General features: G+C 54.0%; 3 protein-coding genes and 4 non-coding genes across 9 annotated transcripts; 5 read left to right on the top strand and 2 right to left on the bottom strand.

The window, feature by feature from the left end:
• Positions 1-500: 500 nt before the first annotated feature.
• RAB34 (RAB34, member RAS oncogene family) lies at positions 501-10,769 on the bottom strand. 2 transcript variants are annotated; one of them, XM_051992315.1, is made up of 11 exons: positions 8,975-10,769; positions 7,639-7,714; positions 7,215-7,306; positions 5,032-5,100; positions 4,794-4,895; positions 4,040-4,104; positions 3,878-3,929; positions 3,638-3,719; positions 3,469-3,559; positions 2,943-3,050; positions 501-2,723 (listed from the first exon to the last, which is right to left on the bottom strand). In XM_051992315.1, the coding sequence occupies exons 2-11, from the start codon at positions 7,690-7,692 to the stop codon at positions 2,656-2,658; spliced, it is 783 nt and encodes a 260-aa protein (XP_051848275.1). In that variant the 5' UTR covers positions 7,693-7,714; positions 8,975-10,769; the 3' UTR covers positions 501-2,655. The 2 variants fall into 2 exon arrangements, with proteins under 2 accessions (XP_051848275.1, XP_051848276.1); XM_051992316.1 differs by having other exon boundaries at positions 5,032-5,097.
• Positions 10,770-10,872: 103 nt separating this feature from the next.
• RPL23A (ribosomal protein L23a) lies at positions 10,873-14,220 on the top strand. Its single transcript, XM_051992321.1, has 5 exons — positions 10,873-10,987; positions 12,039-12,222; positions 13,246-13,422; positions 13,886-13,955; positions 14,158-14,220. Exons 1-5 carry the CDS (start codon positions 10,963-10,965, stop codon positions 14,170-14,172), a joined length of 471 nt encoding a protein of 156 aa, XP_051848281.1. The 5' UTR covers positions 10,873-10,962; the 3' UTR covers positions 14,173-14,220.
• On the top strand, positions 11,894-11,961 carry LOC127563602 (small nucleolar RNA SNORD42). The gene has a single exon (XR_007954044.1). It is a non-coding gene; the product is annotated as a small nucleolar RNA SNORD42 (small nucleolar RNA).
• LOC127563616 (small nucleolar RNA Z17) lies at positions 13,008-13,078 on the top strand. The gene has a single exon (XR_007954057.1). It is a non-coding gene; the product is annotated as a small nucleolar RNA Z17 (small nucleolar RNA).
• LOC127563601 (small nucleolar RNA SNORD42) lies at positions 13,756-13,821 on the top strand. Its single transcript, XR_007954043.1, has one exon. It is a non-coding gene; the product is annotated as a small nucleolar RNA SNORD42 (small nucleolar RNA).
• Positions 13,984-14,052, top strand: LOC127563617 (small nucleolar RNA Z17). Its single transcript, XR_007954058.1, has one exon. It is a non-coding gene; the product is annotated as a small nucleolar RNA Z17 (small nucleolar RNA).
• Positions 14,221-14,855: 635 nt separating the features above from the next.
• Positions 14,856-17,595, bottom strand: TLCD1 (TLC domain containing 1). 2 transcript variants are annotated; one of them, XM_051992318.1, is made up of 5 exons: positions 17,511-17,595; positions 16,958-17,197; positions 16,516-16,598; positions 16,342-16,424; positions 14,856-15,392 (listed from the first exon to the last, which is right to left on the bottom strand). In XM_051992318.1, the coding sequence occupies exons 2-5, from the start codon at positions 17,146-17,148 to the stop codon at positions 15,009-15,011; spliced, it is 741 nt and encodes a 246-aa protein (XP_051848278.1). In that variant the 5' UTR covers positions 17,149-17,197; positions 17,511-17,595; the 3' UTR covers positions 14,856-15,008. The 2 variants fall into 2 exon arrangements, with proteins under 2 accessions (XP_051848278.1, XP_051848277.1); XM_051992317.1 differs by having other exon boundaries at positions 17,430-17,540.
• Between the last annotated feature and the right edge of the window lie 9,062 nt (positions 17,596-26,657).

The raw sequence follows: 26,657 nt of genomic DNA, 5'->3' as shown, positions 1-26,657 counted from the left end.
ATCAGCATGGAGGTCTGGCCGGGCCGCAGTAGCTCTAAAGAGCCTGGGGGGGGGGGACAGAAAAGGCCCTGCTCCCTTCCCACCAATGGCCCCCACAAAGTCACCCCCGCTGCTCCTGGCACCGCACGTCCCCCCCGGGACTGACTGGGGGCCCCTCCTCCGGCCTCGGACAAAGCTCCGGCGTCACCTGCGACCCTGCCCTTCCCCTTCCCCGTTCATTGGTGGGCGCGGACCTGAAGCATGGGTGCTCTGCTCTCCCTGGGAGGGAGGCCCGGGGGCTGTGTCCGGGGTCCCTGCTCTGCCTTCACGCAAGAGGAAGTGCCCCTTCCTGCCCCTCACAGGCTGAGGCTCCGCCAGGGGGTCGGGGAGCCCCTAACGCCTGCTATTCTGGAATAAGGGGGTGGAGGTAAAACGAGAGATCTTGACTCCAGACCAGGCCCCGTGGGGGGAGATCAGGGCCGGCCCCCCCCCCCATGCCCCAGAACCGATGACCCCGAGGCTTGAGCCAACAAGCGTTTATTAAGCACCTGCAGTATATACAGTGCCACGGGAGGCACTTGGGGTCCCACAGGCCCCCTCTCCAACAGAAATCTGCAGGCGGACAGGATACAAAAGGCACGGAAGCCGGAGGGGAGGCAAGGAAAGCGCTTTGGCCTGGGGGGTGGCGGAGGCACGGAAGGGGAGGGGGCTTCGTGGGGGAGGGGAACTGGAACGGGCCGCCACAGACTCGGGGGAACAAGCAGAAAAGCCTAGTTGGGCAAATTAACCGCAAGATGGGAAAGGGAGACAGAGGGCCTCGAACGCCCACGTCGGGGGCTGAAGCTTGAGGGAGAGGGGATGGGCAGGGGCAGCCAGGAGGGCCGGCCGGAGGCAGGCTGGGTAACTGGCCTTAGACTAAACATCCCGAAGAGGGAACAAAGACGAAGGACTGAGGTTCTGCCTCCGTGAGGCTTTAGGGGGTCCCAGGGATGACTGGGGGTCATTCCCAGAGAAGGAGCCCGGCCCAGAGGGGCCAGTCACTCGCCCAGTGGCGGGGGAGAGGGGGGGTCTCCTACAGGCCGGCGGAAGCCCTGGGTAAGGAGACACGATCGGCCTAGAGGCCGGCCCTCCGGATGATACTGCGTGGGCCCCGGCCAGGAGGCCCGGACAGGCCCCAGAGAGCGCCGCCATGCTGGGAACAGGCTTCTTGGCAGTGGGTGCCCCCCCCGGGATAGCTGCGGCCGGACTTACGGCACCACAAGCAGCGATGAATACGCAGAATTAAGAGAAACTGGGTCAGATCTGTGTGAGCCAGGGCAGAGCAGAGCAGAAAACCGGAGAACCATTTATACAATGAAATAAAAACCTCCAGAGACCTCCGAGCAGCAGTGGCCACCTTAACTCTGAGTCTGGGGGCGGGCAGTGAAACAACAGCTTCCTCTGGGCAGAGAGGGGGCTTCCGGGGCAGGCCCGTCTCCAGAGCAGAAGATTCTGGCCCACCGAGCCCTGCCTCGCCTCCTGCACGTCCCTCATGGGAGAGGAAGGAACAGAGCTGAGGGTGAAATGCAGGGGAGGAGGCGGGCACCGAGGCCAGGGGAAGGGGACGGGGGCTCCGGAGAACCAGGTCCAAATCTCCCTTTGCCGCCCGTTGGATAGTGGGTGAGTCATTTCTCCTCTGGGCCCGCTTCTTCCTCCATAATATGGCTTCCAGGCCCTTCTGGCTCGGAGATTCCGAAGTCAGATGGGACAAGGGGCCCGAGATGTGACGGAGGGAGCCACCGACCTCTGCCTCTGAGGAGGGGGCGGCAAAGCCGGCCAGCGTAACCTGGGACTGGGAACGAGGGCAGGCACCTCGTCCGGGAGACAAAGGGTCACCGGTCTGGGTCACTTGGGACCTAAACCCACGGCCCTTTGTCCAGCTGTCCCACACCCACTCCTGGAGTCTGGGACTTATTCCTTATCGGATGATTTTGAAAAGCAAAGTTTAACCCAAGGAACAGCTCCCCGGTGGCAGAGTAACGGACACGAGAAGAGAGTCTCAGGGATCATATCCGGGGCCTTATGGACGGCGGCTGTTCCAGCTTGGGGGGTGCTGGCGGGAGATCCCAGAAGCTGCCCCCCCTCCGTCGCCCCAACCCCATCCAGTCAGCGCCGAGGGGGCCTGCTCAGAGCAAGGTCAGGGCCCGGACCGCAGGCGTGACTACGGAGGCCCCGGGGCCTCAGGCAGCCCTATCCGGCCCAGGAAAGGGGCAAGCTGTCCCTGATCCCCTGGCACTAAAATGCCACTGTCTGGGGATTCCGCCATTCGCCCCTTCCCTCGGAGACCCCGTACAAGTGAGGCTGTTGTCTAAGGCACAGTGTGATGGGGCAAGGGGGCAGCAGGGGTGCCCGTGCCCATTGTGCCCAGCAGGCGGAGCAAAGCTCTGGGATCCTCCAGTGCCTTTCCTGCCCCGCCGTGCCGGGCACCTGCCCAGAGTGCCCACGGAGCACCCTGAGAGAGGGCAGGCTTTGGTGGGGTGCCGGGGCAGAAGGGCACCCAGGCTGGCAGGGCACCTGCTTCCTGGATGAGAGAGCTCTTTGGTCTGGAAGAACAGTTCAGTGCAAATGTTTGTGGGCTCGACACCGGGAGAGTGGCCACGGGCACCGCGGGCAGTGCCAGCATCCGGGGCCGCGCGCTCACTGGCAGCACTTGGGTCTCTTCTTACTGGTTGTCAGGTAGAGGTTGCTGTCGTTGCTGTTGATCCCTAAGGGAGGAGATGGGAAGGAGGCCCGTCTAGAAGGGCTCTCCCGGGAGCCCCCTCCTCAGCCCGCGGGCATCCGAGCCTCTTTAGGGAGCCTGCCTGTAAGGTTACACGCCGCTCGTAGAGGTCAGGTATAAGCTATTATTGCATTTTAATCATGCATTATTCCAGATGCTGAAGTCCTTTAATCAATAAGGGGGAGGGGCTATCGGAGGCACTCACGGATGATGTCGCCTATACGCCGGGCATCTGTCTTCTCGAGTTCAGCCAGCACGTTGGCTTCAAAAGTTAGCGCTGCCACGCGGAAGAAGAACTCGCGCACGTTCTCGCCTGGCAAGGGGAGCGGGCACTCAGAGGGGGCAGATCACGGTAGAGAGTTAGGGGACGGGGGGCAGGCCGTGAATGGACTTCAGACTTCAAGGTGCCCACAGGGTGGGAAGTATGGGCAGCTGGCCGGGCACCGGGCGCCGCGCGGGGTGGGCAGCTGGCCAGGCACCGGGCGCCGCGCAGGGCAAGGGCAAGAAGCACAGGTAGTTTTTCAGAGAGTGGGCCAGATGAATGGGACAGTGGAGGGGGACGGCAGAGGTACCGAGGGCAGGCACTGGGGGGAACCCAACAGGGCAGACACAGAATGGAAAGGTGGGCGGTGAGGCAGGTGGGCGCTGCAGGGATTCCACAAGGCCCCAGAGGCAGACCAGAGGTGGCTGCCAGCAGAGAGTGCCCCGCCAGGGCTCTGCCCACAGCTCACCTGTGAGAGACGAGACCGCCCAATACTCGGCCTTCATCTCCTGGGCCATCTTGACGGCATCCTTCTCCATCAGCACGTACTGAGCTGGAGTCTAGCAAGAGAAGATTGTTACGGACTTGGGCCCGGGATCCCTGCTCGTGCTGAACCCCAGCCCCTCCATCACACTCACGCTCAAGTCCTTCTTGGAGCCCACGAGGAACAGCAGCACGTTGGAGGGGTCGTTCTCTTTCAGAGCATCGGCCAGCCACTGTCTGGTGCCGGGGAGGAAAAGGCCGGGCTTCCTAGCTCTCTCCCCCTCCCACACCCCCCGCCTTGTTCCTGATGCTCCTCACTGCTGCTCTGACCCCCTTCCCACTGACCAGGGCCCCTCCGCGCCCCCAGCCCCTCCTCCCTCCTCCCCACACTGTACTTGGTGTGCTCCAAGGAGGCCACGTCGCTCAGGTTGAACACGATGATGATAGCTGGGGGAGGGAGATGAGGAGAGGCAATCAACAATAGGGACGACTCCTCCCCCTGGCCCCCCCATTCAGGCTCCCTGAGCCCCCCAGTACCGCTGAGAGGGCCCCCTCACCTTGGGCTCCGCGGTAGTAAGTGGACGCAATGCATTTGAACCTCTCCTGCCCGGCAGTGTCCCAGCTGAGAGAGAGGATGCTGCATGGGTAGGGGGCCCCGAGGTGGGCCCAGGGCCCAGGGGAGCGAGGCAGGGGTGGGGCCCGAGGAGGGAGGGGGGCGCGGGGCCCCGGGGAGGGAGGCGGGCGCGGGGCCCCGGGGAGGGAGGCGGGCACGGGGGCCCGAGGAGCAAGATGGGAGCGGGGCACTTAAGGGAAGGAAGGGGGGTCGGACATCAGGGGCAAAGGGAGATTTATATGGCTTTGGGCAGAGAGAGGGACAGGAGCCAGAACTCAGACAGGACAGACACAGGAAGGTGAGTAAATTACAATGGAAGGGGAGGAGGACGGACACGGGGACATTCAAAGTGTTGAAAAAGAGGCTATGGGCAGGTGAGCCTCCAGCACGGAGGCAGGAGACAGAGCCGCAGGAATGAAGGGCAGGTTATCGGGGCACAAAGGACACAAATACAGCGATAGGGGAGGGCAATGAGGGTGGGCGGCGGCAGAAGGAGGAGACCCAAACAGGTAATGAGGGGCAAAGCTGCATGGGTGGGAGTCAGTGCAGACATGGGGGGGGGAAGAGAGGGGGTCAGGTGGTAGAGGGCTACTTCCAACTCCTACGTTGTCTGTCTGGTGATTAGTGTGGAAGGACAGACTGGGCTTCTGGGAATGAGGGCAGAGACACCCTAGCAACAGCCAGGAGGGAGCACTCACAGCTGCAGGCTGAAGGGGACTCCCAGCACCTCGAACCTCTCCATCTCAAAGTCTACCCCAATGGTGGCCTTGTAATTCTTGTCAAAAGTGTCTTTGCAGAACCTGAAAGGAAGGAGGGAGAAGCTGGGGAAGTGAGACCACGGCTGGAGCCCGGCCTCGGCTTCCCACCCCATTCTCTCCCACTCCCCCACTTATCTAAGGGCTCGTGCACACGCCCAACCAGCCCCCCGCTCCTCACCTGTTAATGAGGCAGGTCTTCCCCACAGACAGGTCCCCCACAACGATGACCTTGGAGATCTTAAACCTACTGAGAGGAAGAAGGCGGTGAGTGTCTAACACTGCCCCCTGCTCTTCCAGAGGCGGTTTTGTCCACTCCGGTTCCTGGGGGAAAGGGGGGGGAGCTGCCCAGAGGGAAGAAGGAATTTTGGGATGGAGCCCAAGCCAAGCATATCATGAAAGCTAGGCTCCCAGGTCTCCTTGCCCAAGACAAGGCGGACAGGGCGGGAGGAGGTGATTCTATGGGGCTGGGAAACTATCCAGCACAGTGAATTGTGAAGGGCACGGGGCAGAGAACAGTCCGTGAATGGATTGACCCCTTCTTATCCCTCCCCATAGCACTCTCTGAAGTGACGCGGTTTGGGGATCCAATTTCCAGCCCACGGCCCTCTTATTCATTCCCCTCTCCAGTATCCCCAGTAAGTCCCAAGATAAAGTCACTCCTCAGAGAGATAATTGTATTAATTATTAATTTTGTGTTAATTACAATTGTATGCACTACAGTGGGTCTTCATATATGACAGAGTACAGATGTCCTAAAGTCTGTGTGTCTGAAGGATTGTGGATGTTGATCTCTGGGCAGTGATTTTTTTTTTTAAGTGACTTGGCCAGGGTCACACAGCTAGGAAGTGTTAAGTGTCTGAGATCAGATTTGAATTCAGGTGCTCCTGACTTCAGGGCTGGTGCTCTATCCACTGCCCTACCTAGCTGCCCCTGTGGTGAGGTTCTGAGTGTAGGGTCTTCCAGGGATATTTAATGATACTTAACTCCCAATAGTATTTTATTTTTCCAGATCCATGTAAAGAGAGTTTTCAACATTCGTTTCTGTAAGACTTGGTGTGGCAAATTTTCCTCCCTCTCCCTCTTTCCTCCCTCTTCCATAAGACAGAAAGCAATCTGATATAAGTCAAATATACGCAGTCCTTTTAAACACATCTTCATGTTTGTCACGTCACAGAAGAAACTCAGACCAAAAGGGTAAAAAGCACAAGAAATAAACAGCATAAAAACAAACCAACAAAGGTGAAAAAAAATAGTAGTTTTCCTATGCTTCAAACCACATTCAGTTTCCAAAGTTTTCTCTGGATTCGAAGGCATGTTCCAGCCCAAATCTAATGATGTTACCTCCTATGGAGTCCATGATTATTTCTAAGTGATCAATCGCAGATGATTTTATCCTGCCCTAACCTCTCATCTGCCCTCCATTCTCACCTCCCTAACTCACTACTGGACATGTCAAATCAAGATCCCACAGACATCTCACACCCCCCATGTCCAAAACTGAACTCTTTCCCTTCCCTGTTATGGTCTAGAAACAGGCTTGCAACTTAGGTGACATCATCAATGTCTCCTCTCTCTTACCTGCCCGTATCCAAGGATACTACCTTGTTAATGCAAGCAGGGTCATTGCTACAGCCGGCTGGTGAGCCTCCTTGCCTCCAGCCTCTCCCTACCTCCGGTCCATCCTCCGCTTGGCTGTCAAAGTGAGCTTTTCAAAGCACAGGCCTGACCATGACACCCCTATATTCCACAAACTCCCTATCAAATTATCAAATCCTCTGGCTTGCAAAGCCGTTTATAACTAGCCCCTTCTAACTTTCTAGTCTTCTCATGACTCATGACTTATTCCACTGGCCCCACTGGCCCCACTCCCACTACATCTCCTGTGATCCAGTGACACAGGGATCAGCTCACAACGGTTGTTTCCTACACAGGACGTTCTATGTCCCCAGTCTGGCCACTGTCACTGGCTGCCCCACAGACCCGTCTCTCTGCCTCCTGACCTCCCTATCATCTCGTTTGATCCTGAGAGGGAGGTGCTATCATTAGCCTCATTTTCCAGTTAAGGAAACTCAGGCAGAGAACAGTGACTCACCCAAGCACCCACAGGTGGCTGGAATTTCACCCAGACGGGGCACTTTATCCATCTCAACACCTGGCTTTGTTGGTTTTCAGGACTTTGTTGGCTTTCAGGGTTTTTGTTTGATTCGAACCTTAGGCCTGTTTCATCCCTTTTTGAACCAGCACTGACCTCCCGCCCATGTCTCACCACTCCCTCCACCCCCACTGCCCTCCTCACACCCCGTGGCCCTGGGCCCATCCCTGACCCCAGGCCGGCCCCTTACTTCCCCGCCCCCCACTCACCCCACGGTGCCGGTCCTCTGCTCCTGGCATGCATTGCTGACTCGAGGGTGGAAGGTTCTGTTGGAGTGGAGGGCGGCCTCCTTCCTCAAGCACTGAAGTGGGGGAGGGGGAGGAGGAGAGAGGAGAAGCTGGGAGGAGGGAGGGCCACACCCCTCCCGCGCCCGGCCGAGCTGCCAGGCGGACCACCCGGGAGCCGCCGGGAGGGAGCCACGGGGCGGGCGGCCCGGCACCTTGGATCCCAGACAGCCCCACCCAGAAGGCAGAGTGCAATAACGTAGCTGGGGAATCCAGGAGCGGCCGCCTGCCTTCTCATCCCTCCCCGATACTCCCAGTCCCCCGAGCTCCGGACTGGGGTGGGGAGGCAGCAGTTCTTGCCCCCTTCGCCCCCGCCGCTGGAACAAGTGACAGCGCCCGGGACACCCACCTGGGGCAGCTCGGCCAGCACCCGGTCCCTCCGCACTGGAGCCAGGATGTTCATGCTGTCTCCCCGCAGCTACAGACTAGAAAGATGTTGGGGAGGGGGAGGGGAGCCTGAGAAGTGGGCCTGCCCTGGGGACAGGATCCGGAGAGGCAGCGCCTCGGATCTCCCCCCCCCCCCCAAAGCAAACCCCTGGTCCAGACACCCCGGTGCCAGTCGTGTCTAAGCTACAGGGAGCCTCGCTCCGAGCCAATAACCTGGGAGTTCCAGAAGCCCCTACCGTGACAGCAGTGGCAGAGACCCCCCTAAACGCGGGGATCCCAACAATGCACCAGAGCAGGGATTTGGGCCAAGGGTGGAAGAGATCTCATCTTAACTGGGTGGGGGCGGAGGGGAGGGGACGACCCAGGCAAAGAAATCCTCTAAGTAAGCTTCTTGAGGGCAGGGACCCGTCAGCTTTTGTTTTGGATCCCCAGGCCCGGGGCAGGAGCTGTGCTTGTTGATTAGGGAGTGGACCAAAAAATAAAGTCAAGTCCTGAAGTCAGGAGGACCCGAGTTCAAATCTGGTCTCACACACTTAACTACCTTAACTCTTAGCTGTGTGACCCTGGGCAAGTCACTTAAAGTCAGCAATTGCCTCAGGAAAAAAAATAAAGTGGGACGGTGGAAGCGCTGCGGCTACACGGGCGCCCGAAGAATCCAGGAGAGCAGCCCTGTCAGCCCGGGCCATGTCGGGCAACCTAGAGGGAGGAAGCTGGGCTGGGAGGGAACAAAGGCAGCGTCGGAGGGGCCTGAATCTCGGGGAAGGAACTTTCCTAGTGTTCTGGTCCAATTCCTTCGCATCTTACGGGGGAGAAAAGAGCGGCGGAGGCAGGGCTAGCTTAAGCGATTTGCCGAAGATGGTGTAGGAGTCGGAACTTGAACCCAGGTCCTCGGCTTCCAAACTGGGTTTGCCTTCGTTCGGTACCGCGCGCGCCGCTGGCCAGCAGCGCAGGGCTCGGCGCTGTAACCCGATCCCCGGAAATTCCAGGAACGGAGGCGCCCCCCACCCCCACCCCTCCAGCGCAGGACTCTGGGACTCTCCGGCTACTCCGCGGAGGAGGCGGTTACAGGGCCGCCGCAGGTACCCGGGTCCCTCCCCGTCCCCCGGGGCCTCCCCGTCCCCCGGGGGCCAGGGACCAGAACTCGGGCACCTGGAGCCGATCCGCCTCCGCAGCCGCCGCTCCTCCGGGCGGGGCCCCCCCTACACACCCACGGCCCCGCCGTGCCCGCCAGCCCTGGATGCGGCTCGTGCCTCGGACCCCGGATCCATTCCCCACGTGGACCGCTGGGGACCCCTTACCTTCTTAGCGCTCCCACGGACTAGGCCGGGATCGTTTGGGAGAAGGAGGCTGGACAAAGTTCTCCGAACAGGCGGGTCGGGGAGGGGAGGAGGGGACGAGAGAAGAGGGAGGAAAGGAAAGAGAGAGCGAGACAGAGGAAAGGAGGGAGGAGAGAGAGGGGGGCACAGAGCCGAGGGGCGGCGCCTCCTTCTCCAACTCCCGGGGCAGTGAGTCACACAGTCTGCCAGACGTCTCTCCCCTCCCCCCCAGCCCTTTGCGGGGGGCTGGGGTGGGAGGTGGGGATGGTCAGTCCCCTGACCCTGAACCCCAAGAGACTCAGGGCCGATGATACGAGCCAACAGCTACCGCGATCCTTGATGTGCGCGTGTGGGTGCTCATTAGGGTACCCCTTTCTCCGTATATTACCCGCCACCCTTAACTCCGGCCCCATCGCCCTTTTTTAGCAGGATGATGTCTCAGAGCCCATGGAAGAGGAACTTTTAGAAGTCTGGGTGCTTCCATAGCTCCTCTGGTCCCGCAAAGTACACGCCCCACCCCCACCCCGCCCCCCACTCCAGCTCTCTAAAGCTAGAGCCTAAACCCAAGTTTCTCGTTACTCCTCGATTCCACGGGAAAAGACGGGCTTAGTGCAGGGCTGGGGGTATGAATGCAGGAACAGCCCCTCGGCTCCTCTTCTTTGTGAGGAGGTTGGGGATGGGGGAGAGTTTCTTTCCCCTTTCCCCCTTTCTAAGCGAGGCTCCCGCTACACACTGAGCCACCCTCCCGGATGTTCCGAGGACTTTCCCAAGTCCCTTACCGCTCCTGGAAAGGGATGGAACGGAGAGGCGGTGCGGGAGGGAGCAGGGCGGGAACTCAGGCCGTTCTCTAAACGTCGGGGCAAGATTGTGAGGAGAATGATTCACGCGAACGAGCTGCAATTCCTGGGAGGAACTGGAGCGTTGCACCGGCATTTTGACGTTTTACAGAATCAGGGATGAGTCCTGAGAGCAAAGTCTCAGCGTCTGCACCCTCTCCCTGGCTTTCTCTGGGAAAGCCTGCCAGCCTCTCCCGCTGGTTTTTCCCACTTCTGCACGCTTCTCCTGCTAACTTAATTGTATGGCCTCAGTCAGTTCCCTTCTCTGGATCTGTCTCTTCATTTTTACAAATTAAAACAAAACATAAAGAAAAAAAAACCACCTTCCTTTCCCTCAGATCCCAGTATTTCTGCCCCAGAGTCCCCCTATTTCTCTCCCACCTGCATTCGCAATCACTGTTTGTCACTTGCAAGTTTTGTCATTTCGCTCAATTCAACTTTTTTTTTTTTTTAATGCTGCTAAGTATAAGGCGCATAAAGGAGAGAAGGGGCAGTGCCGCCAAGAACTCGGGGGGGGGGGGTCACAGGACAATCTGAGCGAGATCCTCAGCGGTAAAGGGAAGGGGCATCTAGGTTCCCGCGCAGCTTGTTTTTGTCTGTGACTCTGTAGTACCTGGCGCAGGGACGAGCTTAATAAACGCTTGTCAATTGACTAAATGATCCTTAGGTCAATGTAACAAGAAGAGTCTCCTTTTTCTTTCTTTTTTTGTTGTTTTTTTTAAAGAATCTCTATCCTCAAAGATAGAAACTCAGTTCGGATGCCCACAGTCTCCCCGCCTTCCACTCGGAGAGTCTAGATAAAGCTGACAAGCAAAGTAGCTCAAAAGAGAGCTCCGAGACAGCCGCTAGCCGCCTACCACGTGTCTGGAATAAACTACATTTCCCGTGAAGCCTCGGGACGGATTGGCGCGTGCTCAATTCGGCCCCTCTCTTTCCGGGACTGCGGTAGAATTTGAACTACTAATCCCGAAAGGCCTTGCGTCGGATTTTTCCCACTACCGCACAAGCACGCTTCCCTTAGTTTCGGACTTTTTCCCACAGTCCCCTTCGGAGGCCTTGAAGTCTCGCGAGGTTTGGGTGAGAGTTAGCTCTATAAGCTCGTGGGAAGCAGTGCGGAAGACCCTTTCCCCCAAGATGGCGCCGAAGGCGAAGAAGGAAGGTAAGTGAGTGTCCCGGGCCAGGGGAGAGGCCGGAGCTGTGGCGACGGCAGCGAACAGGTGGGCTTGGCGTGAACGGGGATACCTGTGGCTGTGCGTGCCTTGGTCTTGCCGCCTGCCCCGAGGTCGGGACGGCCCTCGGGTGTACCACGTGGGCCAGGCCCCGCTCAGCGCGGCTGTCTCCGGGCCCAGCACCCGGGGGCCTGCAGCCCGGGCCGATCGAGGAAGCGTTCTCCTCCCCGGCGCCCTCTCTGCCAGGTGGCTCCGGCCAAGTCAGGGTTTCGCGCGTGGACGAGTGCTGCCATTCTTTCTCTCCGTGGATCCCACGGGCGAGGGACAGAACAGGCGCCGGATTTGATTCCAGGGTTGGGGTTAGACCCAAGCCTCATGGGTCACGTACGGCGACGGGGCTGGGGTCTGACTACCATCGCTTAACCCAGCTCCCTGCCTGCTGAGCGGCCGGGTCCCATCCGGAGCCCTCAGGGGCCTCCGTAGGGCTTTCTCCTGTAAGATTTGGGCCTTTACTCTGCCCATGTGACAGACGAGAAAACTGAGGCAGGCTTGCACGTAGTAGGCATCCTTGGAAGAATGAGATACTTAATTGAAAAAAAGAAAAGCCGGGACTATGAAGGAAGCCAGGCGTGTGTGTGTGTGTGTGTGTGTGTGTGTGTAGTTTTGATCTTAGAAAAATGTATTTTGGGACCTCCAAGTGGAGACCCCCCTGGACTTGTCATCCCGAAGCTCCCACCAAAAATAAATGTTCAGATAGGGGTCAGCTCTTTGGGGACAGGAAATGTTTTATTGTTATCCCAGTTTCCCAGTGCCATTTAACGATTGATTCCAGTTTTCTAAGTCCGTAATTCTTAAGCAAACTCTGAGGATTTCACTTGAAAGAGACACTGTGCCTCATGCCAATGATGGATACCTACTGTTTTCCTGAGAACAATGATGTTTTCAAAGGAACCACTGACGGCATTGGGTTGATGGGGAGCAGCCCTTTATTTTGTAGGCAGAACCTTGTGGACTGATTGCCCTTTTCTCTCTGTCTTCAAGCCGTCGTCCCTCCCAAGACAGAAGCCAAGTCCAAGGCCTTGAAGGCCAAGAAGGCTGTGTTGAAGGGTGTCCACAGCCACAAGAAGAAGAAGATCCGAACGTCCCCCACCTTCCGGCGACCCAAGACACTAAGACTTCGGAGGCAGCCCAAATACCCTCGGAAAAGCGCCCCTCGGAGAAACAAGTAGGACTTTTATCATATAGTCTGTGTGGTCTTCTGGGACCTGGGAGGATGACAGGAGGAGCGGTAACTACTGGAGCCTGTGGGGATGGACTGGGTGTCAGGACCACCCTAACAAGCCTTTTCTTGTGGGCTGGTCATTGCAGAAAGGTCTTGGTGTTGAATACGGTTCAATAAACAGGTCAGGGCTTAGAAAGTCTAACTCTGGAGCATAAAAAAGCTGTCATTGGGAGTTGCTCATTCATGCACTTGATCCCTCTAGATTCAGAGTCTGCTTTCTGGTAGTAAAGGCCCCCACTGAGAGGATGAGAGTAGGAGTGGGGCGCTTAGTGTAATTCATTGAGATTTGGTCACTATTACCAATCAGGCATTGAGAGTGAGGAGAGCATGTTCCCCATTTGCTTTTCTCTTTGTAAAATGGCTGCAGTTTGAGGCAGCCCTGCAGAGGGTCGGGGCTCTAAAAGGTGTTCCACATCTCCAGGAACAATTAAACTGATAGTCTGAGATTTGACATGGGTAAGAAAGTGAGTGGAAGCCAGTGCCTTTTGAACACGATTCTCAAAAAATGCCACTTCTACTAGATTCAAATTCCATTGCCTTGGATATCCCTATGGATGTCCACATTTATCTCTACTCTGCCCACCTCCAAATTTCTCCCTTGGCAACATAAGGAAGCTAAACCTTTCTGGTCAGTGCCTGGAATATGTTGAACCTCACATAGTAAGTGCTTGTTGAATGAACGTGAAAAGGTTATGGTTTCTTGTTTGGAGAAGCTCTCAGACTTTCAGGGTGCAGATGATGATATCCATAGCGACCAAAGTCTGAGCAAAGTGATCGCAACTTCAGTGTCTGATGCACCCTGCTTTCCCTGCAGCCCTCACAGTAAGATTTTATCCACAAGGAAAAGAAAATAGGGATAGGAGGATATTTAAGTAAAAAGATTTTCCTCAGTTGATTTAGAGAATTCCTGAGCCTTTTAGTTAGAGGCTTTTTGACCTCCATAGCCCTCATCTCTTCCTCCCCCAGGCTTGATCACTATGCCATCATTAAGTTTCCCTTGACTACTGAGTCTGCCATGAAGAAGATTGAGGACAACAACACCCTGGTCTTCATTGTGGACGTCAAGGCCAACAAGCATCAGATCAAGCAGGCTGTGAAGAAGCTATACGACATCGATGTGGCCAAGGTCAACACGTTGATCAGGTAAGCCGGGCTCCTACTGAGGAAGGACCCCCAACACAAGGGGTTGGTTTTGTGGGATGGCGGGGAACCTAGGCGTGCACTGAAGGAAGCTTATTGGGTTAATCCGAACCCACAAGACAGTCCTAAGCCCTACTGAGATGGGGAGTCCTGTCTCTTTGCTTGTTCCTAACCTAGACCATGGCACTTCAGTGTTGTACATGATAAATATTTGGAACAATGATGAAATTCTCAAGTAAAGAAGGAAAGGGAAATGATCCAATTGGGAGCTTTAAAAATAGGTTACTATTAATTCCACTTTGAGACCTTGTCTTCTAGAGTCTGTTCCCAGCATTCATGCAAATGATGGAAAATATCATTTTACAGAAAAAAATGATGTTAACAAAGGAACCACTGATGCATGAGGCAGGCATAGAGAAAGGTGGGAGACTGGGAGAGATCTGTGCTAAAATCTTTTCTGTTCTAGGCCTGATGGAGAGAAGAAGGCCTATGTCCGCCTTGCTCCAGACTATGATGCTCTAGATGTTGCCAACAAAGTGAGTATCAAAGCAGCCCCCCTCCTTGGGTGCAGGTGATGAGTTAGAGTGACCAAAGCCTGATCCTCAGTGATGACTCTGTATTGGCTGATGCACCCAGCACTCTTCTCTCCCCCCCCAACCCAAGAGCCTGTAAAGGGCAGGGAAGGTGTGTTTTTACCCCTAGAAGCCCTTAGTAACACTATGGCCTTTTGCTTTTCAGATCGGAATCATCTAAGCTGGGTCCAGCTCTCACTTCACCTATAATAAAAAGTTTTCCAGTATATCACTGTGTTGTCTCTCATGGAGGTTCAGGTTGGGCGGGTTATTCAGCCTCCCCAGACCATTTTCTTCCACTGTTTTCATTTTGTAGTCCTGAACTGGTCCACCATCCCCTAGGGCTAAAGCCATCACCCCTCTCAAAGTCTGACAACTATTTACTCCCAGTGGGAGGTAGCACTAAGAAGAAGGGAACAAGTCCGGGGAGGACTGATGGGAGGGAACCTGGCTGCTCTTTGCCTTGTTTTGGGCTTAAAGATGCCTCAGACCCTTGGAATCTTAAGCACTTTAGTTTTGTTCTCTGCCCATCTCTAGGAATGAGGGACAATTAAGACCCCTTTGGTGGAGATGAGGTTAGTTGTTCCTTGATGTCCTCAAGGAAGAGATTATTGATCTAGTTTCCAAGCAAAAGCATGAATACAATAGCAGCAATATGTTCCAGGGAGTCTGCACTGGTCAGAACAAAATACCCACTTTGTGGGAAGAAGCACCTTTTCCTTACTTACTTTCCTTCCTTCCTAGCCCAAGTCTTACCTTTGTTGTCCCAAGAAATCAATGAGTCTTTCCCCAATCCAGAAGAGTTTTTCTAATACAATCACTGACTTCCCTTGACCATAGAAAACACAAGACTTCCAAGGAGGATGCTTTTGGATTTGAGAGATGTTTTTGTTTTTGTTTTTTTAAGTCTTCAATAGTACATCTAAGCTGGTAGCCAAATAGGGACCTGTGCCCAGAGGGATGCTAGGCTATGTGGAAAGTAAGTCCCTACAGTCATGAAGGATGGACTGGACCTATTCAGTCAATCAGAAACTTGTCATTGTTAGGCCGAAGGGAAGCTCTATTTGGGCAGAAGTCTGATCGGAGGAGGCGGGAGAAGTAGGTGAGGATCATCAGGTCCAGCAGCAACAGGATGGTGAGCAGAAAGGCTCCCAGTGTCTTCTGCCCCAGGTATTGAAGGAAAAAGCTGGTGAGGTAGGCCTGGGGAGCCAGGCGGAAGAGGAAATACATCAACAGGTTGATGTACTTGTTGATCTCGTAGAAAACGTGGTTCTGATTGTTGCTGAGCTTCATCAACATTCTTATGGTGAGGAAGATGTTGCTGACTTCCACAAAGAGGGTCATGACGCCCCCTGCCACGAAGCTGCCCTGAAAGATGCCCGAGGCAAAGGCAAAGATGGCCTAGGAGAGAAGAGATGTCAGTGGAGGACCACCCAGGGAAGAGGGATACCTCAGAGATGAGCCCCTTTCCTCCCAAGGAGTCACTGCAGCAGGAGATCTTAGATCTTGGTTTTTAAATACATCTATACTCGGGTTACCATGTGTCGGGCTTCTCTGCAGTCCCCAGGAGGGCCAGTGGGAAGCTTGGTCTTGCTCCTAGTGCTGCTCTCTGCAATCCCTCTTCACCCACACTAGCCACCTGTGTTGTCTCCAGGGCACAGAAAGCTGGTAGACCCGGTCAGACGGCCACAGCTGGCTAGGCCAATGGGTGGGGACATGCAGACAGGGCTCTCCTGAGGGCCCAACCCAAATCCTTGTCATGGGATTTCAGGTCTGGTGTTGGTGCTCCCCTCCCACAGAGCTCTGCCTTTTCAATCAGCAAGACCGAAGGGACAGCTAGGTGGTGCAGGAGATAGAGCAGCAGCCCTGGACTCAGGAGGACCCGAGTTCAAATATGGACTCAGACATACTTCGTAGTTGTGACCCTGGGCAAGTCACAACCCCAGTTGCCTCAGGAAAAAAAATTAAAAGGACTTCAGTGTCTGGCAGTATTTTGCACATGGAGGCTCCTGTTCTTTACCATTTTAAAAGTGATTATCAACGTTTTCTGCCTCAACTAGAGAGGTTCCTTCTCAAATCCAGAATTAGCAAATGTGTCCAATAAGGAGGAATGAAAAGAAGCTCCATTTCTGCTTAGTGGCCGAACTGCTCAGACTATGCCAGGGGTATTCTAGCCCCCGTCCCTACCCGGCCAATACTCCCAGAGCACATTAGAAAACTGGGGGGGAGGCTTCTGGGACAGTCTGTTCCTGCTAGGCCAGCCTCCCGGAGGGGGACAAGAGCTGACCCAAGCCTGCTGACTGATAAGGGCTGCCTCGAAGGCCGCCTCTTCCCAGTGCCCCTGGCTCACCAAGACGTGGTGCACCAGATATTCCCACGATGCCCGAGTCTGGTTGCTCAACACGATGTCCAACGTGTCATGGATAAAATAGCCTGCAGAAGAGGGCAGAGAGGCCATGTGGCGGGCCCAGGGGTCTCTGGCCCCCGCGCCCCGCCCCCCACGGGCTCCCCAGCCAGCACCTACCGGTGGAGAAGCAGACGAGCCAATAGCCGGAAAGGGACGAGGCGGTCTCGAGCTCCACCAGCATCTCCGGGGTCTGCCAGACGCTGTGGGCCAAGGGGGAGGGGGAGATCCCTCATCACCCCACTGGCCCCGGAGGGCCTGGCTCTCGGAGGGGGGGGGGTGTTCCGAGAGGCCGGCCCTCCCGATTGGCCACTCGGAGAGGGGAGGGCGGGGCCGGGCGCTAGGCGGGGCCTGGCCGGCGGCCAGGTGCCTCTGGTTTCCCAGGTGAGAGTTCCCCCTCTCCTTCTGGGTCCCTTTCCCACCCTCGGCCCCCGCCCTGCTCCCGTTTGGCCCGGGTTCCAAAAAGGGAATCAGGTGAGAGTGCCGGGCTCACCCCACCCCTCGTGAGTCACGGAGGAGCCGCGGCCCCGGGCCGGGGCTGCCGAGCCCCCTCCCCACTCACCAGAGCAGAGCCCAGAGACCGGACACGATGGAGTGGGCGAAGGAGACGAGCAGGTTGTGCCAGCGCCAGGTGCGCACGGGGTCGCCCCGCACGTTGGTGGGCAGGGGCAGCCGGGACAGCAGCAGCAGGGCGGCCCGGAAGGTCAGCGTGGTGCCCAGCAGCAGCAGCGCGGGGGGCGCGGGCTGGAGCATGGGGTCGCTCTCGGGCGCCTCGGCCGGCGCCGCTCCGGATGCGCCGCGGCTGTCGGGGCGACCTCTCGGGCCGTCAGCGGCCGGTCCCTCGGTCCCGCTCCCTCCCGGCCGGCCCCTCCCCCGCGGCGCCTCTGCCCCCGCCCCCTCCGGTCCCCGCCAGCCCCCGCCCCCTCCGGCCCTCCGCCCGCCTGCTCACCGCCTCCTCCCCAGCCCGGGGGCAACCCCCCAACCCTCGGCCCCGAAGGGAGCCCCGCCAGCCCGGCCCAGTCCCCAGAACCCACCGAGATCAACTTTTCCAAGGTGTCCACAGGTCCGGAGCGGGGAAGGGGCGCCCGCTTCCCGCCCCGTCCAGGCGAGCTCACCTGCCGAGCTCCCGGAATCGGGGAGCCGCGATCTTCGGCCGGGGCTGGCTACCGGTGCGTGGGCACGGAGCGTCCGGGAGCTGGCGCCTGGAGTGGGCAGGTTGTGAACGGGCGCAGGGGACACCCAGGGATTCTTTCCGGCTTCCCTCCGCCCTCTCCCCTTGCCCCCTCCCCCAGCCTCATTAACCCGGAGCGTCCCCGGGCGAGTTCCCTCCTGCCCGGCTTCCCCCGCCTACTGCCCGACGCCATGCCCGGGGGAGGGGAGAGGCCGGCCGCTGCGGCCCGGCGCCCCGGCCCGAGGGGCGGCCGCCCCCCCTCCCAGCCCGCAGCCCTCTCCAACCCTTGGAGTGACCTTCGCTTTCCCCGGCCCAGCCCGGCTCCGTCCCGCCCCGTCGGACCCCATGGCTGGCAGAGGTTCCCGCCGCCTCCGGTTCGCTGTCCCTCTTTAGGGCGCCCCGCCCCCTCCCTCCCCCTGGCCCGCACGTGTCCTGGGACCCAGATGTCCCGAGCAGCTGCTGACCTGAGCCACTAGGTGTCAGTGTGGCCGCGCAGTGGAGCCCCCAGCCCCCCACGTCCGGCCCCAGCCAGGCCACGGGAAGGAAACGAGGGGTTACCTCTTGGGCTGCTTGTGGAGCACTCATGTGGAGAGGAGCACTCATGAAGTGCCTGCTGTGGGCCGGGCATCTGACAGACCCTCTCCCCGGGGGTGGGCGGCATTTCCCACCCAAGTCGTGTTTTAGGGTTTTGCAAAGCGGATCCTCGGCAAGCGGCTAACGTCCTGACTTTATCCCCATTGTACAGATGCGGACACTTGAGGCTCAGGGACTCGGGGCCAGATAGAAGGGCTGGGATTCAAACCTGAGCTTCTTGGTTCCAAGTCCAACGTTCGGGGTCTGAAGCCCAGTCAGCCTGAGCCTGGGCAGGAGGATGAGTCAGAGAGCCCGCCTCTGGCTCTAACTCTGTGCTCCTGAAAAGCTCCCTGTTCCATCTGGGCTCCAGCAGTCTGGAGTGCCCAGGGGCGGATCCTCTTGGGGTCCTGTCACCCCGAGGCCAGAGGGGCAGAGGCTGGGGGTCAGAGGGGCAGAGGCTGGGGGTCAGAGGGGCAGAGGCTGGGGGTCAGAGGGGCAGAGGCTGGGGGTCCTGTCACCCCGAGGCCAGAGGGGCAGAGGCTGGGGGTCCTGTCACCCCGAGGCCAGAGGCTGGGGGTCCTGTCACCCCGAGGCCAGAAGCTGGGGGTCCTGTCACCCCGAGGCCAGAGGGGCAGAGGCTGGGGGTCCTGTCACCCCGAGGCCAGAGGGGCAGAGGCTGGGGGTCCTGTCACCCCGAGGCCAGAGGCTGGGGGTCCTGTCACCCCGAGGCCAGAAGCTGGGGGTCCTGTCACCCCAGACCAGGGGGCAGTGATGGCGCTGACTCTCTTTAAGCCTCTGCTCGACCTTGAATGCCTCGCCCCAGAAGTCAGCTACCCCCTGCTCTTTCCCCCTCCCCAAACCCAGAAGTGTTTACTCTTCCCCTCCGAGAGCTGCTCCTCAGCTTACACATTAACCCGCCCTGGCTCCCCAGGCCCAGAACTATTCTAAATAAGAGCAGAAAGCCTCGTTCCTCAATCCCCACCCCGTTCTTGGCTCTGCTGGCCCGGACCCCAGACCTAAGAAAACGGCCTCAGTTGGGGCCAGCCTCTCCCACCCCCTCCCGTTTTTCCAGGCAGAGACAGTTTCAAGGACACCATTTCTCTTATGGGGCTGACGAGGAGACAAGACAGAAACCTCAAAGGTTCCTCCTTCCCCCGGACTTCTTATCATCAGTCATTGTATCTGATAAGGCAGCTGGGTGGCGCAGGGGATAGAGATAAGAACCGGAAAATGCAAATTCAAATCCAGCCTCATGATGCGGGGCCAGTCATCGGGCCTCAGGTCTTGCCCCTACCTGCTAGGATGGCGGTAAGATTAACTAGGGAAAGTTGAGTCTGCCTTTCCTGGCACTGAAGCTGGAGGGGGTGAGAGGCAGGAACAGGGATCACGGTCGGTGGGAGAGAAAGGGGGTCCCGAGCCAGAGTCCCTGCTTCAGCTTCCAGGTCTCCTACGCTCCTCTCCCTCCCACTCAGAAGCCAGAGAAGCTCAGGCCTCGGCTAATTATCATCACCCCATCATTATGAGGTATTTATGGCCCCACCAAGAGCCTGGAATTAGGCCCATTTCCTGTTTGGGGCCTGGGCCCCTGAGCGTGACCCTGAGCCTGCCTCACTAGGGCCCTCCAAGGCTTGCTGGGGGAACATCTGACTCGCTCCTGCCCTAGCGGCTCAGGTGACTTTTCTTCTCAAGGGCTCATCCAAATTAAGCCGCGGCAACTTCCCGAGACTTAACTTGAGCAGTTTTGCAATCAGAAGTGAAATTCTTATTGCCCGTCCCCTGCTCCTTTAAACCACCTTCCTGCCAAACTGCAGGAAAAGACTTTATTTACACTTCGGAAATGTTCCCCCTGCTCCTCTCCAAAGACTGACCTCCTGGCTTCAAGTCCCAACTGAAATCCTGCCTTCTCCAGGAAACCTTCCCTAACCCCTTCCCCCTGTTCCTTAGTGCCTGTTTTTCCCGGATACATTGATTTGTGTCTCTCATTTCTGGAGTTCAATCCTTTGGGTGTTTTCAGGTTTCCTTTGTTCTGGACACTGGGTACAAAGGCCAGTCCCCTTCTTCAATCCTCCTTTTCTCTGGGTTTCTGAAACAGGACATCTCCTGAGTCTCCCACGGTCTGCCTCCTTACCCCCCTTACAAGGAGGTACCCCCAAGCTTCTCCCCTTGGCCCTCCCCTCTCATTTGCTGCCATAGTTTCAGGAATAACCTCCAACGTGTAGTAGAAAGAACTCTCGTGTCCTGGCTTGACATTTTACTTTTGCTGTGGACCTTGGCGAGTCATTTAACCCCTTAAAGCTCCAGGGTTTTTTTTTCCCCCCAATATATGAGGAGGTAACATTTAATTAGGCTGGCAAATGGCATCCTCCAACTCAAAAATACTGACTTTACGATGCGAAAATCTTCTTTGACCAGTAGGTGGTGCAATGGGTAGTGTTACCCAAGAATCAGGAACTCCTGAGTTCAAATGCAGCGCCAGGAGTCTTCCCAAGTCCCTTTCCCTCTTAGCCTCAGTTTCCTCATTGGTAAAATGCAGATATTATTAGCAAAAAAAAATTTTGATTTTGTATTTTTTATTACAACTTTTTATTTTCAAAACATGCATGGCTAATTTTCCACATTCACCCTTGCAAAACCTTGTGTTCCAAATTTTTCCCTCTCTTCCCCCCGCCAGTAATCCAATAGATGTTAAAAATGTAGCGCAAACTTGTGAGGATCAGGCACAGTAACATGTAAAGTGTTTTGCAAATATTAAATATTATTATTATTTATCTCCATACCCAGCCTTTCCTTTGAGCTGAAGTTCCAATTTTTTTCCACTATTTGCTAGTCATCTGCCTCCACAAACTTAACATGTCCAAACCGTCATTCCTTAAACCTATTCTCCATCTTCCCAGTTATCCTGGATCAAAAGCTTTGAGATTTTGGACTCGTTAAATTTCCTTTCCCTGGCTCCACTCATCCAATTAATTACGAAATCCTGGTGAATTCTATCTCCCCAATTTGTCCGGCATCCCTCTCTGCCTCTCCATCTCCTCCTACCACCCGCCTTGTTCATTCTCCCATTATTACAGTCCTCTACTTGGATATCCTGCCTTCAGGAGTGTCCCAGGTTCCTTTCCTCTCCTTTTTTAATAGTCTAGCTGATGATTCCCTCATTCAAACAAAATTGCCCAAAGTTACCAAATCTGGTAACTTTTGTTATAAAGCTGTGTCAGTCTCTTTGTGACATCCACTATTCCCAGTCTGTCTAAGGTCACGTTCATCATTTCCATGACACTTTCTGTCCATCTCATCCTCTGCTGCCCCTTTTTCTTTTTGCCTTCAAGCTTTCCCAACATCAGGGTCTTTTCCAGTGAGTCCCATCTTCTCATTATGCTGCCAAAGTATTTAAGCTTTAGCATCGGTATTTCACCTTCCAGTGAATAGTCAGGATTAATTTCTTTTAAGTATTGACTGATTTGACTTCTTGCTGTCCGGATCACTCTCAAAAGTCTTGTCCAGCACAATTTGAAAGTGTCGATCCTGTAATACTCAGATTTCTTTATGGTCCAGCTCTTCCATTCAATTGCTACTGGAAAAACCATTGCTTTGACCATATGGACCGTTGTCAGCAAGGAGATGTCTCTGCTTTTTAGTCTGCTGTCCAGACTTTCCTTCCAAGGAATAAGTGTCTCTTAGTTTTTTCTGGCTCCAAATACCATCTGCGGTGATCTTTGACCCATAAACATAAAATTTGACATTGCGTCCCTTTTTTCCTCCCACTGCCAGGAAGTGATAAGACCAAAATGGTAAGTTTTTTGATCTGAAGTTCCAAATAGCTTTTACATTCTCCTCCTTCACCCTCATCAAAAGTTTCTTACTTTTTCACTTTCTGCCATCAGGGGTATCGTCTACATTGAAGATTGTTGATATTTCTTCTGGCAACCTTAATTCCAGCTTTTGATTCATCCAGCCTGGGATTTCGGATGAAGTATTCTGAATATAAGTTAAATAAGGTGACGGTATATAGCCTTGTTATTCTCCTTTTCTAATTTTAACCCAATCAGTTTTTCTTTTTTCAGTTCTAGCTGTGGCTTCTTGGCCAGCATACAGGTTCCTCAGGAGACTAGTAAGATGATCGGGTACTCATATCTCTTTGAGGACTTGACACTTTGGCTGTGTTCCAAAAGCATGTGATTGCCAAAATCTATTGTATTTTCCTCAATTCTTATCCTCCTTGACCTCTCTGCAGCCATTCACATCATCCATCTCTCTCAGTCTCTCCCTCTCTCTCTCTCTCTGTCTGTCTCTGTCTTCACCTCTTATTCTCTGTTTCTCTCAGACTATTCCCATTCCCTAGGTGGTGAAGAAGAGTCCTGGGCTTCAGTTGGGAAGTGAATTCAAATCTGGCCTCCGATTATCTGTGTGGTCCTGGATAAGCCCCTTAATCCTGTTTACCTCAGTTTCCTCATCGGTAAAATAAGCTGCAGAAGGAAATGACAGACCACTCCAGTGTTTTTGCCAAGAAAACCCCAAATGGGATCATTGATAAGCGATTGAACGCCAGCAGTGTAACACAGTAACTGTGTTAAACTTTACAAATTTTGTTTTTGACCATCACAACAACCCTTTGAAGCAGTAGGTGCTGTAATTATTCCCATTTTATAGTTGAGGAAAAAGAGGCAAACAGAAGTGACCCATAGTCATAGGTAGCTGGATTTGAACTCAGGTCTTCCTGACTCTAGGCCCAGCATTGCACCCACTGCCTCAGCCAGTTGGCTTTATCCCTTAGAGTTACCCTGGAGGAGTCCTTATCTTTGTTGGGGTCTCCTCCATTTGTGGACTCCAGGAAGTGCATTTGTGTATTTTGTATACAAAATAGCCCCCTTCCCTCCCCTAAAGCCATCCCTCTTCTGAACTTCCCGGTTTTCTTTCTAGGTCTTCTAGTCTCCCAGGAATGTAATCAATGGATGAACTAAACATGATTTAAGGGCCTACTGTGTGCAGAACACTGTGATAAGCGAGGGTCCCCACCCTCCAAAGCTTACTTTCTAAAAGCAGATAAAGCCATCCGATACAGAAGGGGGCCAAGGGAAGGCCCAGGTATTCTTAGGGGACAGCCTTAAGCCACTGTAATAAATCTCCTTTCATTTCCCTTCCATAGAAAAGGCCATTATTTGTTTCTGAACCCCTTATCTCATTATCTTCCTTATTATCCAAGACTCCTCCCCCTCTCGTACCCTACATACCTAATCAGGTGGATAAGCTGGTTGTCCCCCCTCCTAGGATGTGACCTTTTCTCTACCTTCACACAGGGGACCGCACCCCAGCTCTGGCCCTAATAAACTCTCACTCTGACAACTGCAAATACCTGCTCTAGGTCTCCCTGGCTCACGTGTCTACTCACTTCAACCCCACCTTCAGTCAGTCAATGAGCTTTGGGCCCCACGCTAAGTGCTGTGGATGCAAAAAAGGGGGGCAAAAGACAGTCCCAGCTTCTATCTGAGGGGAAAGATAGCATGTACATGTACGTGCTTTTGTACATGTACATAGCCATGAACAAGCAAATTATTCAGTCATTTTTCAGCCATTTCTGACTCTTCATAACCCCATTTGAGGTTTTCTTAGCAAAGATTCTGTGGTATTTTAATTTTATTATTTTTTTTTTTAAATTTCAAAACATAAACATGGATAATTTTTCAACACTGACCCTTGCAAAACCTTGTATTCCAAACTTTTCCCCCACCCCCTCCCCGCTATTTACATTTGACAGATGAGGAAACTGATTTGCACAAGATCATACAGCTAATGAATTCAAGATGAGCCTTCCCTTCTCCAGGCCTGGAGTTCTATCCACTACACCATCTTGCTGCCCCAAGCAATATATATTGGGTTAATTTGGAGATAGTCAATGAAACAGTTAAAATGATTTTCCTAAGCACACATCGGACCATGTTATTCCTTGACTAAATATACTCTAGTGGTTCCCTGTGGCCTCTGGGATCAAATATAAACTCCTCTGTTTGGTATTTAAAGCCCTTTGAAATTTGACCCCAATCTACCTTGCTATCCTCCTCCTCCATTAACAAACTCCACAAGCCAGCCAGACCAGTCATTTTGCTGTTCCTCCCGAGAGGCGCTCCATCTTTGGGGGCTTTGCCTCTGCTCTGATTATTACAAGACACGCCTGGGGATGCCTTTTCACCACATCTGGCTCTTTGGGATCCTTATTCTGTCAAGACCTTCAGACACCCCTTTCTAGGGGAAGCCTTTCCTGATCCCTTCAGCTCCTTGTGTCCTCCCTGATTGCCTAGTAATAGTGACAGCCAACATTAAGTGCCCTTTACAATGATTAATCCAGTGATTAAAAATATTAAGCACCTACTATGATTTAGGCACTTGTGCTGATCCCTTTACAATAATTCAATGATTTAAAAAAAATGATTAAGCCCCTATTATGTGCCAGGTACTGTGCTCTTTACAATGATTAATTCAGTGATTAAAAAAAAATTATTAAGCACTTACTATGTGCCAGATACTATGCTAAGCACTGAGGATAAAAAAAGAAGTAAATAACAGTTTCTGCAATCTAATGGGATACACTATGTAAACACATACACAATAGGCTATGTGGAGGATAAAAAACAAAGAGGGAAGGCAGTGGAATGGAAAAGGGTTGGGGAAGACTTCCAATAGAGGCTTACAAAAAGGGGCATGCCGTTCCAAAGTCTTGTGCTGAAGATAGCCATCTGCATCCAGAGAGGACTGTGGGAACTGAGTGTGGATCACAATATGGCATTCTCACTTCTTTTGTTGTGGTTTGCTCGCATTTTCCTTCATTATTTTCTTTTGTGGTTTGGTTTGATTTTTCTTGTACAGCGAGATAATTGTATAAATATGTATGTATTGGATTTAACATATTTAATGTATTGGACTACCTGCCATGTAGGGGAGGAAGTGGGGGGAAAGGAGGGGAAATTGGAACACAGGGTTTTGCAAGGGTCAGTGGCAAAAAATTATCCTTGCATATGTTTTGAAAATAAAAAGCTTTAATTTAAAAAATAAAGGGGGGGGGGGTCGTGGTAACAGTGTTAGGAGAGGGAAGGAAGCACAATCAAGAGTTATTGCAGATGAGCATCTTGGACATGGAGGCGCAGGGTTGAGAAACGATGAGTCTGGATTGACTCCTGGGTTGGGAGGATGTTGTTCTCCACAGTGATAGGAAAGCTAGAAGGGGGCAGGGGAGGGGGTGGTGGTAGATTCGGGGAGGGGGAGGAGGTGTTCTGTTTTGGACATGTTAAGTTGAAAATATCTCCTGGATGTCTGGAAGGCAGAGATGTGAGACCGGAAGTCTGCAGAGAATTTGGGACAGGATGGGTAGATTTGAAAATCAGTAGCAACATAGAGGTAATTAAATCCTAGGAGCGGATGAGATCATCAAGTGAAGAAACTAGGGGAGAGGAAGCCTCGGGACCCAGCTCTGCAGGATTCCTGAGGTCAGAGCGCCTGATCTGGAGGACAAAGACTGAGACTTTGATCCTCACAATAACCCGAGAGGCGAGCAAGTTAAGTAACGGACCAGGATCCTGCAACCAGAAGTGTCTGAGGCCGAATCTGAACTCAAGGCTCTGTTTATTCTTTTATATTTCTTCTTGTATGAGATATTTGTAAAGCAGCTAGGTGGCGCTTTGAACACAATATGAAGTATCTATGAAGCAGGTGGCCCATTAAAAAGAGCCCTGTAGGGAATCACAGAGACTCGTCTTCCCGAGTTCAAATCTGGCCTCAGACACTTACCAGTGTGTGACCTGGGCAATTACTTTGTCCTGTTTGCCTCCATTTCTTCCCCTGTAAAATGAGCCGCGGTCACTGTAGTATCTTTGCCAAGAAACCCCCAAATGGGGTCTTGAAGAGTGAAACATGATTGAAAAATAACTGAATCTTTGTAAAGTGCTTAGGGAAGTGGCTGGAACATAGTAGGTGCTTAATAAATGTTTTCTCCCTTCTGCTCTACATATTCTTTACGATCCTATAGACTTGTCATCTTCCTCAGTAGACGAGAAACTCCTTGAAGGTAGAGATTGTTGCCATCTGTGTCTGACAAAGTGCCTCGTATAGTCACAAACATCCGCCCATCGACTGAACTCATTCTACACTTGCCTCTCTTTCCTTTCTATCTAAGGAAAGCGTTTCCATGTCTTCTCCGATCCCCATTGGATGACAAACTTCTTAAGAGCAGGCTCTATGTATATTCATCTCTATCCTCCCAAGGCCTAGCCCAGTGCCATGGACAGAGTTCCGTATTTATGGAATGGATCAGTGAATTCTGGGGACAGTTTCATTCTTCTGCCTTTTCTTTGGAGACAAAGAAAAGTTCCTTGAAAAAAAAAACAGGGATTGCTTGGGATTGAAGTCCAGAAGGTCTTAGTGATTTCAGCTGAATCATTTCATGACCTTGGGACTTCTCCACTTCCTCCTTGGGCAAATATGAAACTCCAACACTCCTCCTCGTCCAGGTAATGCCCCACCTACGCCTTGC

This window comes from Antechinus flavipes, chromosome 4 (assembly GCF_016432865.1).
Source record: "Antechinus flavipes isolate AdamAnt ecotype Samford, QLD, Australia chromosome 4, AdamAnt_v2, whole genome shotgun sequence".
Lineage (NCBI taxonomy): Eukaryota > Metazoa > Chordata > Mammalia > Dasyuromorphia > Dasyuridae > Antechinus > Antechinus flavipes.
The sequence above is the reverse complement of the archived record's forward strand: the minus strand, read 5'-3'. Positions and strand labels throughout refer to the sequence as shown.